The 10,918-nt window shown below is 43.4% G+C and overlaps 1 protein-coding gene across 1 annotated transcript; it reads right to left on the bottom strand.

The window, feature by feature from the left end:
• Positions 1–457: 457 nt before the first annotated feature.
• LAG3 (lymphocyte activating 3) lies at positions 458–10,374 on the bottom strand (the record flags this gene model as incomplete). Its single annotated transcript, XM_081318916.1, has 8 exons — positions 10,069–10,374; positions 9,660–9,795; positions 9,276–9,502; positions 8,479–8,736; positions 7,955–8,248; positions 4,193–4,468; positions 939–1,054; positions 458–562 (listed from the first exon to the last, which is right to left on the bottom strand). Exons 1-8 carry the CDS (start codon positions 10,121–10,123, stop codon positions 458–460), a joined length of 1,467 nt encoding a protein of 488 aa, XP_081175042.1. The 5' UTR covers positions 10,124–10,374.
• Positions 10,375–10,918: the final 544 nt, after the last annotated feature.

Genomic DNA, 10,918 nt, shown 5'->3' with positions numbered 1-10,918 from the left:
ACTTTATGACCAACTTAAAATGGCAAGGCCAGTCCCAATTGTGGTCTTAAGTTGAGGAATACCTGTACTACTTTATGCACACACAAAAATGTGGATCAGTTCATCCAACAATAGCCTTGAGAAAGGGACAGAAATGAACAAGACTTTCTAAACTTTCACAAAAGGGAGAAAACATATAGGGGTCTACCAAGCAGCTAAAAGGGGGAACAATCATCTCTTGAGAAATCCAGCATATTTTAAAGGTGACTTCTGTGAAGAAATTGGCAGTCCATCCTCTCCCTCAATGGATTACTGTACATTCAGGTCTCACTGTTTTCAAGGAGGATCTATCTCAAAGTTTAAAACCCAATAAACCTACTGACTCTTGAACTAAACCAACATAAATCTATTCATAAGTCTAGCTGGCCAGTCCTGGCAGTTCTCATATAAGCAATCTTCTTCCTTGTTTTCCTTTCCTTTAGTATTCCAACTGTAGAGTCTTCTCCTGTCCTCCATTCTTTTCTCCTTTCCCAGGCAAAGCATCCACAATCCTATCCAGTGCTTGGAACTTCAGGGAATACATCTAAAATTAATAGCGGTAAAAGAAATTGTAGTTACATCCTGTCTTCTGTTTTAGGAACAACTTTATCAATTGTTCTTCAGGGAAAAAGGGTGATCACATAGAAACCCTAATATGTTCACATTATTTGGGGATGAGAGAGAGCTTCTTCTGGGGCTAAAGTTATTACTGAAGTGACACAGTGCTCACCGCCCCCCCCATCACATTCACCCTACTAGGTAATTGAGTTGGTAATGGATAGTCAAAAGGGAAGGATCTTGGCCTCAGAGGAGAAGGATTTTAATCAAATTGTACCCCAATGATTTGGTTTCCCACTGATTTTGGAAAGAAAAAAACATAGGCAAAAACAGCAAAAAAAGGGTGGTGGATTATGACTTACCCTTCGTCTCAGGTAGACCAAGGCTATGATGGAGAGTAAGACAATAAGAAAAAATAGCAACAGGCCAAATATTTTCTCAGTTGGTACAGGTGGCAAGCTGGCAAACTGGGCACTAGCTGCAAGACAAAATTATACTAAATAAAGCCAGAATGGGCGGGGGGGGGGAAATCAGAGGATCAAAAATGATAAACTCAAAAATCCATCTTTAGCTTAGCACATGCATATTGTAGCACATAGAACAACAATTATCTGATCTCAATTATCTGTAGCAAAATGGCAGCTTCTGGATAAGATGTAAACAATGCCATTCAGAACTGAATCACATACATATTGTAGTAAATAAATTAGGATTATACTGGTGAGAGCAAAAATATTTTTTTTAATTTGATGGTAGCGGTCACAATGTTTGGTTGGATGAAACAATAAAATACAGAAGTAATTGGGAAGCACCATATTTATCGAGATAAAAGTTGTGTTCCATTTACTTAGCAACATATCTAAATTGCATAGGAATTGGACTTTTTGCTTTTGTGGCTCCTGGGATCCTTTCTTCTAAATCAACAGCAACTATTTAGTGATTTGGTTTTTAAAAATAAGGTACAAATAGCTTTAAGCTTGTAATCTAAGAGAATAAGGTAGAAAGCTTAGTCACAGCCACTTGAGTAGCTTTAGCACCATTGCTGTGCTCTTTGATACCCCTCAAATGCAAACTGGGGTCCTTGATCACTAAAGGCTGCCTAGAGGACTAGGTCATTTGGGAACAGCGAGTGAATTGGTTAAAATCAATTATCTGGATGCTGGTATCCTTTAGATCTACTTTGCTTGCCTTTATGAGTGTGGAGAGACAGATTAATTCTTCTGGGCCTCTCCAAAGCTTTCAGTCCCTTTAATCACTGTAATTTTCTGAGTAGACTGTCTGAATTTTATGACACCACCATTCCAATCTAAAAGCCCATAGGTTTACTCTGAGGCACCACAAGGTTTAGCCTATCTCTGCTTTTCAGTCTCTACATAAAATGTTCCAGTGAGATCATCCAGAGACTTGAAGTGATATGCAATTAATAACCAAGTGCCAACTATTCCTTCTTCTTAAATTGAATGCAAGGGAGACAAGTTATAAAAACTGTCTCCAGCAGTTAATAAACTGTGTAACAAACTATGGGTTGAACACAGTACACTGGAGATCTCAGTGGTGAGTAATTAATCTGCTGAATAAATTGTGTTCAACCTACTTGGGACAATACTATAGGTCTCAAGTTGCTGTTTGGGCCTGTTGTTGCAAAGTCAGATTGTGTTGTCATTCCCCCAAATAAAACAAAGGCTTCATTGGGGTTTTGACTTGGACAAGAAGTAACTAGATCGCCTAATTTAATGCCATTGTCATCTATAATCTCACACCCCGTAGATGCTGCTGAATTGCAACCAATAGCTTTAGCCAGGCTGGCCAAGGGTGAAGATCAGTGTAATTCAGGACCTTTGAAGGCAGGGAGTCGAGGTTTTTTTTTTAATCCAATTTCCTCAAATTTCCTAGACTACGGAATTGTTTCCCCCCCCTCCCCGCCTAAAAAGAAAATGAGCTCTGGATCTCTCTCCTCCGCCTTTGTTCTCCCAAAGCCCAAGCATGAAACGTGTGAAGGGAAATAAACAAACAGCGTTGCTCTTTAGTTCCTCTTCCCAGCTCTCCCTTTGTTCAGGGGGAGAGGAAAGAGGGTCGAAGAAAGCCAGCAGCCCGTGCAATTTACACCGGCCCTGGCGTTAAGTTGGAATGCGCCAGGGCCCACCCAGCGCTGGGGTGATGCTCTAGCCCAGGGGTAGGCAACCTCGGCTCTTTTATGACTCATGGACTTCAACTCCCAGAATTCCTGAGTCAGCATAGCTGACTCAGGAATTCTGGGAGTTGAAGTCCATGAGTCATAAAAGAGCCGAGGTTGCCTACCCCTGCTCTAGCCTGTTGCCCCATCCTGGCCCCACTTCGCTCCTCCCTTTGGGGCGAGCAGGGAGGGAAGCTGCCGCCGTTGCTTCCCCCCTTCTCAGCCGCGGCATCCGCGCTTCCCTCAAGCTGAAAGAGCCGGGTGGGGCTGTGGCGGCAGAGGCGCTGGGCACATTTCCTCCCTTCTCTTCTCTCTCCCCCGCACCCCGGCGGCTGGGCGCATAAGCAAAGCCGAGGGCCGCCGCCGCTGGACAGCCTGTCTCGGCCTCCTTAGTCCCCTGCCGCGGCGATGGCTTCGCCTGACCGGGTTGGGGGGGGGAGGGGAAGCCTCCGAGCTTTGTTTCGGAGAAAGGTTGCGAACGAGCAGCGGGGGCGAGAGCGAGGAAGTGCGCGGGATAGCGGGATGACGTCAGCGGCTCGTGGCTGGAAGCCGTCCAGGTCACGTTCCCCTTCGAAGAAGCGCCTGCCAGCCCAACGAAATGTTTTTAAGTCTTGCGGTAGAATTTCTCTGCCCTCATTTTGTCTCTAGGGCAGGGGTAGGCAACCTCGGCTCTTTTATGACTCATGGACTTCAATTCCCAGAATTCCTGAGCCAGCTTGGCTGGCTCAGGAATTCTGGGAGTTGAAGTCCATGAGTCATAAAAGAGCCGAGGTTGCCTACCCCTGGTCTAGGGTCAGACTATTGCAGGACATTGGATCTGACCTTCTCCTTCTGGGGTGGGGGTGGGGGTGGGGATGGGGGTTTGATCTGGAAACTCTGCTAATTCAAAAGCAGGTTGTGAGGCTACTAACCATTGGAACTGGGCAATAGGATCATATACTGTTTTCTTGTTTGTTTTCGAGCCAGGTTTGCCTTCGAAGCCCGCGTCACTGGCACCTTTCTGTGGTTTCTGAGCTTCGTAGGAAATCTTTCCAATTTTTTGCTGTCTGAATTAGGGCAGCTGGTGAAGGGTGGTGGTGGAGGAGGTTACTTTGGAATGCTATTCCCCAGTGCTTTTTTTGTAAAAGAAAAAGGTGCCGGAACTCACACATGTCATACAACCTGACTTGCCTATCCTACAAGGTTCCATCCAAAAAAGGTGCCGGAACTCCGTTCTGAGTGTTCTATGACAAAAAAAGCCCTGCTATTCCCAAACAACTTCTTGGAATGCATTCCGATACCGGAAAGAAGTTTCTGTTTTCCCCAAGGTTCTTTTGATCTGTTTTGTCTTGCCTTTTATACTAATATGCTGAAGTTTTTACCGTTTTTTCTTGTTAACTATAAGAATGGGAACTGTTGTGTTCCCATGTAATTTAGAGTGAAATATACATTTCAAAGAATTACCTGCAATTTCCAGGTGATACTGCGCAGATCCTAGCTTCCCCTCTGGACCGTGGGCGCTGCATTCCCAGGTACCTGCATCCCTTGATGACACCTGGTGGAATTCTTGGATTGGACCCCATTTCACAGGCCTACTGGAAACAGACTGAGAGCTGTTGCTGGATTCCAAGTTCAGCCACTTCCACTGAAAATGCTCTTTTCCTGTGTAGTAGCTGAGGTTACAGATGAGAACCAAGTGAGAACCTTCAGGAATTCTTGGCTCCACAGTGCTGGTAGTGACTGAAGGGAAAGCAAGGAAACAAAAATCACCAATGCCCTGTCCCTCTCACCTTCCTCCTACAGCACTAAGTTAAATTAATCAAATTGCAACACTGAGACCTGAATCTATATAATATATAATATAATATATATATAATAATATAAAATCTATATTATTATTATTATTATTATTATTATTATTATTATTATTATTATTATTATTATTATTATATAATTATTCCCATACTCAACAACCCTAGGTAGGACTGAGGAGGAATGACTGGTCTAAAATCACAAAATGAGATTCTATAACTAAGGATAGATTTGAACCCAGGTCTCTTCAGTCCTAGCCCAACTTCATAGCTACTACACTACACTGGCTGTCTGGATTTAATTTCAGGTTGTTCACCCTACCCAGTTTAATATTTTTTTATTTTTATTTTTATTTTAATCCCATTTATATCCCGCCCTTCTCCGAAGACTCAGGGCGGCTTACAATCTAAAGCACAAATCAAATGTGCTTAGCAATAGCCCTCATTCTATGTATATGCCTGCTTATTAGGGCTTTCGCCCCCCCCCCAAGCGGCATTATTACAAAGTCAGCTTATTGCCCCCAACAATCTGGGTCCTCATTTTACCTACCTCGGAAGGATGGAAGGCTGAGTCAACCTTGAGCCTGGTGGGACTCGAACCTGCACTAATTGCAGGCAGCTGGTGTTACTTAAGGAGGCATTAGCCCACTGCTCCACCAAGGCTCTTCATTTTCTCTATCATTTTCTTCCTTCAGTTGATGATATAAAGTAGCAGTATGCTGGATGTCATCGGCATACTGGCGAAACTCTCCTCCAAAACCCTAGATCCGTGATGGCGAACCTATGGCACGCGTGCCACAGGTGGCACGCAGAGCCCTCTGTGGGCACGCACGCTATCATCCCAGTCCTAGGCCTTCAAGCTGGGTTATATAAAACCTTCTCGCTTTAGGCCTTTGCTGCCGTGTGCAAAAAAGAAAAAAGGTTCAATCAATCAATTTCAACTTCTTGCGGGGAAAAAAAAAAGATCTTGCAAAGTTGGAATTGATTGATTGAACTTTTTAGTCCCACCTAGTCTGCCGTTACCACCGCAGCCACGCCCACCCAATGAGCCACAGCCACTGACCACCCAATGATACATAAGTGGGTTTTGGGTTGCAGTTTGGGCACTCGGTCTCTAAAAGGTTCGCCATCTGCCCTAGATGATACCACGAACCCTCCCAATAATATGAACATTTTCAATAACCTGGGAGGCAAGTGGAACCCTGTGGGACCCATTCATCCATTTATGAATGGCCATTATTTTGATGTCTGTAATTCTCTCTACTATTATATTGCTCAACATTTTCTTTCTTCCTAGCATTTTTCTTGCAAGTGCAGGATCTGTTTTTTTTTTTAACCAACCGAGCATTGATTAAAAGAAGGAGCCCTGATGGTGCAGTGCTTAGAATGCGGTTTTGCAGGGTAACTCTGCCCACAGTCTGGAGTTCGATCCTGATGGGCCTCGAGGTTGACTCAACCTTCCATCCTTCCGAGGTCAGGAAACTGAGGACCCAGAGAGTGCTGGAAAGCACTGTGTGGTGGTATATAAATCTAAGTGCTACTGCTATTGCTATGCATTGGTTGTGCAAGAAATTGAATGATTAGGCTTGTCACCTAAGCCTGACTGGCTGAGAACGAATGACTGGCCCAAAGTCATCCAGATGGCTTTCATGCCTAAAGCAGGACTAGAACTCAGGCTCCTGGAGATTTCTTTCTCAAAACTCATTTTCCCAAAAGCAGGAAAAAAAATCAAACCAGGCAGCTTTTAACAAGTAGTAACATTTCTAGAAAAAGTAACTAGAAACTACCTATGAGGAATCATAGCTATTAACGTCTACAGTATTGAAAGCTCTGAGTGCAGATATAAGAGGTGGATAAGGCAAGAATTTAGAAGACTGGGAAAACAACCCAGCGTCACACCTGCCTACCACCAAATATGACTCAGAGCTTCCATTCAATGTGGCTGAGTCTCAGATAAATAATCATAGAATGTCAGCTTTGGATTTTTTTTCCCCACCATTGAATTGTGTCTGATTCTCAGAAATTGCCTGGACAAGCCCCTGCAGTTTTCTTTGTAAAGTTTTGCAGAAGTGGTTTGCCTCCTTCCTAGGGCTGAGACAAACTGATTGGCTCATAGTCACCCTGCCAGTTTCTGCCCAAGATAGGATTAGAACTCACAATCTCTGTATTTCTAGCTTGATTTCTAGCTACACCAGTCTGGCTCTCAGATAAGCAATACAAGCATTTTAAAAATTTAAGGGAAGCTCTTTGCTATATAATTCTGGAACAGGGGTTCTTCAGATGGAGTCTGTGGATAGATTTCAGGAGATTTATGAATTTGAATGTGAAAAAATATAACTGTATTTTCACTAATCTTCAACTAAATTTTAGTTTGTCGTGTCATGATGTATGTAGGCAACAAAATAATGTATAGACTCCATAGACTCCAAAAATGTTTAACTTCAATAAATCCAACTATCTAAAATGTTGGGGACGCGGTGGCTCAGTAGGTTAGGACGCTGAGCTTGTCGATCTGAAGGTCGGCAGTTTGGCGGGTCGAATCCCGAGTGCCGCGTAACAGAGTGAGCACCTGTTACTCATCCCAGCTTCTGCCAACCTAGCAGTTCGAAAGCACGTAAAAATGCAAGTAGGAAAATAGGGACCACTACAGTGGGAAGGTAACAGTGTTCCGTGCGCCTTTGGCGTCTAGTCATGCTGGCCACATGACCACGGAGATGTCCTTGGACAAGCGCTGGCTCTTCGGCTTTGAAACGGAGATGAGCACTGGCCCCTAGAGTCGGAAACGACTAGCACGCATGTGCGGGGTAACCTTTACCTTTATCTAAAATGTTTATCCCTTAAAAAAAATATTATGCTATTCATTTAATGGATTAATAAAGGATATATATCGCTATATTATTATATATCTGTTGTTCTTTAATCTTTTGATACCTGCACTTGGGCACAATTCGTTTGCCTCCCTAACTGTGTATTTTAATTTATGCATTAAAATACATCTTTCTGAAAAGGGCTCTGTAGGTTTCACCCAACTCTCAGAATGGTCCATGAGAGAAAAATGTGAAGAGTTTTGTTCTACAGCTGTTCTGACTGAGTTTAAATCTACAAGTCTTTTGATCTGCTTACCCCAGTTATTACTCTCTGGATACATTGGTCATTAGTTTCATCTTTCCAGATAGCCTGGCCAATAGCTGGGAATGATAGGAGTTGCAATTGAATACACCTAGGAGACATCCCATTCAATTATCCTGAAGAGGCACAAGTATTCTGGTGGGCCATAATCCCTCCTCATAAGATAAATGGGCTACCAGTTCAAATTTCTTTTGTGGTGCTGGGACGTAGGAAGGATTATGTTCCCTCAACTTTCAGGGGAAATCCCTTAAGAGAAGAATGGGCTTGCTACAGGTTTGTTCCTCACCTGTCATCACTGCCAGGGTGACATTCTTAATTATAGTAACGCCTTGGATGGTGATCTCACAAAGATATTGGCCTGCATCATTTAATCCAACAGCTGGGAGATGAAAAGTGAAATCCTGATGGTTTTCGTAACTGGGAGTGGGTTTGGCCTTCAGCTCTCTCCCTGCCATGTATCTCCATTGGATGGCCACCCTTGAAATTCCATAGTTCATGGGATTGGAATTCAGGACACAGGGCAGATAAGCATCAGATCCAGCTGCTGTATAGATGACTGAGGGGCCTTGCTCTGTAAATCCTATAGAGAAGATAGTAAAAATAACAGTCAGTGTTTAGCGGTGGGATACCAGAGGGTGCAAAAATGAGCGATAGCTGGAATTCAGCGCACAATGGTCTTTCTGACTCATTCGAGCACTTTAAGAATAAGAGAGAGACAAACGTGTTTTTATTTATGCTGGTTCTCCCCCCACCCCACAAGGAGGGGAAATGTGAAAAAAAAGGAAGATGAGATGAAAAGATGGATCTCACCTATAACTTGCAGGTTGTGTCTGGCTGCAATTATCTCCCCATCTGCAAAGGTGAGTTGGCAAACCCAGGGCCCGGTATCACTACCGACTGATTCTGAGATAAGCAGGGTTTGACCGATAGGATGAAGCCTGTAGGAGATTTGAACAAGGACATCTCTGTGGAACCAGAGGACGTTGGTGGGATTTCCTGGGTGGGTGGAATTGCAGTTCAGCCTGACAGATTCCGACTCAATCAGAGGACGAGAAGGGTTAGCAGTGACTGTTAAGAAAAGGGAAATTGTGTGGTAATATTCATGGAACACTGTGATCTCTAGCCTATGGGACTATCGATGTATTGATTTTCATGCCTGCCTTGTCCAGAAGACCTTCTATTTTTATGATATGGAGGAAGGGAGTGAGAAAAGAAGGGAAATCATGGTTTCTTGAAGCACTCTACCAGCCCAGTTTTGATACTGTTGAATGAATAGCTCTTACAGGAAAAATATGCTTAAAATAACAAAGTAAGATGGTGGGGACTTTTACATCCTACATAGTTTAGTCCAATGGATATTTTTACAAGCATTGGTGTGTAATAGTCTTAGCTAACTTACTACTTCTATTAAATAGGGGGCATGAATCACTTTGAAATGTTGAATCCCATAGATGCATGCAGCTTCAGAACTGCTCCTTGCTTAGCCATGAATCCAAGCTTTTTAAGGACTCCAGCCAGCTCCAGATTCAGGCCTTGTCCTTGTGAGAGTCTCCATTCCTCTCTGAGGGGGTTACTTTTATTTTTGAGCAGCTATCCCATCCACCTACCTGACACCAGACCAAGCTCCACTAGGCAGCGCCAATCCTCGTTCCCATATTTCACGCGTGCCTCATAGGTTCCTGCATCCTCCTTCAGCAACGGCTTAATCTGGAGTGAAAAATTCCCCTTCAGAAAGCCAGCATCCCAGACAGTTGCTCGGCGCATCATGGAATGGGCCAGACTCTTAAGCCCACTGGGCTTCACCTTCAGCACCAAATGACGCTTCATGGAAGAACTGGTCACAAAGAAAAAAATTGTCTTGCATTAATAGCTGGTAGCAAGTAAAAGGAAAATGGGAAGAGGAAAAAATGGAATACAAAATAGAAGTGCCACTGACCCACTCGCGCTCCCCCCCATTCCAAATTAGGTAAAACTGGGTCATTCTGTCTTACCTGCCTCCGTGCCGCACCCAGAGCACCTCTAATCCTTTATACAGGTGCCTCAAGTTGTCCTTTGCCATCTGGGGACTCAGGTAGCAAGGAAGAATCACATGTGTGCCTTCCTCACCCCACACCCTGTACTTCTCTCCTGTTAAACAAAGCGTATTTCTGGCTACATAAAAAATATTGATCCAATACAAAACAAAAGGTGTTTATGAAAATAGCTCAGCTCTGAGCCCAGGAGTCTGAAAGAAAACTTTGAAGGAGACAAACTGTGGTTTTAAAACAGGGAAGACAGCTAGAGAATAGCATATGAGGCAACAAGGGCTGAAATGCAAAGAACTGATACAAAACAATTAATGCAGATTTTCTTTCCCCCATCCGCCTGGCTAAAGAAAGAGAACTACCTGCCTTATCTTACCATTGGTCATCGGCAGAATGAGAACGAGGGTGCAGAAAAGCAGAACTAGAGTCATCTTGGCATCCGAGAGAAAAGGGAGTCCTCCAGCCCCCTCAATCCTTTGCCAATTGGTCTGGCTCTGAATGGGGGAGGATTGACCTGGTTTACCCAAGAGATTCAGACGAAGGTAGGAAAGGTGAATTTCTGATCAAAGAAGATTAAAGGTTGCCCTTATATTGCAGATGGGCTATTGATTTCCTGATTGCATTGAAGTGAGCGTCACAGCCGAGAAATTAGCCCCATTTTTTTTAAAAAAAAAAAGCAAAAACAAGCAAAAAAACATGTGCAGGAAGGCAGAATGGTTCTGAAAGCACTTTTCAATGGAAACTGTTTCTTTATCATTCTCTATACTGGTTAATGACCACAATAACATTTTTTTTTCTTTCTCTTTCAGTCCACTCACTCATTAACTATTGTTTTTGCTTGCAATGGAAAGTATATCGGGGCTGATTTCTCAGGATGTACCCTTGGTGTGTTTTTCTTTGAAGCATTGAAGTTTCTGATATTCTTTCTGATATTCTTATTCTTAACTTTCTTTGAAGTAATAAAAATAGTAATATCGGGAAACAGCAGAAGAGAAGAGAAAGAACTGAAGAAAATCACAAAATACAAAGACCTGCACGTAGAAGTAGACTGACTGTGGCAAAAGGAAGCAAAAATACCCCCAATAGTAACCGGTGCCTTAGGTGCAATCCCAAAAAAACTGGAGCACCCCTTGAAAACAATTAGCACTGACAAAATCACCATCAGTGAATTGCAAATGGCACCCTTACTCAGAACAGCTCACTTCCTGAGGCAACCACAGCAACAT

The sequence above is a fragment of the Vipera berus genome (assembly GCF_964194415.1).
Source record: "Vipera berus genome assembly, chromosome: 2".
NCBI lineage: Eukaryota > Metazoa > Chordata > Lepidosauria > Squamata > Viperidae > Vipera > Vipera berus.
The sequence above is the reverse complement of the archived record's forward strand: the minus strand, read 5'-3'. Positions and strand labels throughout refer to the sequence as shown.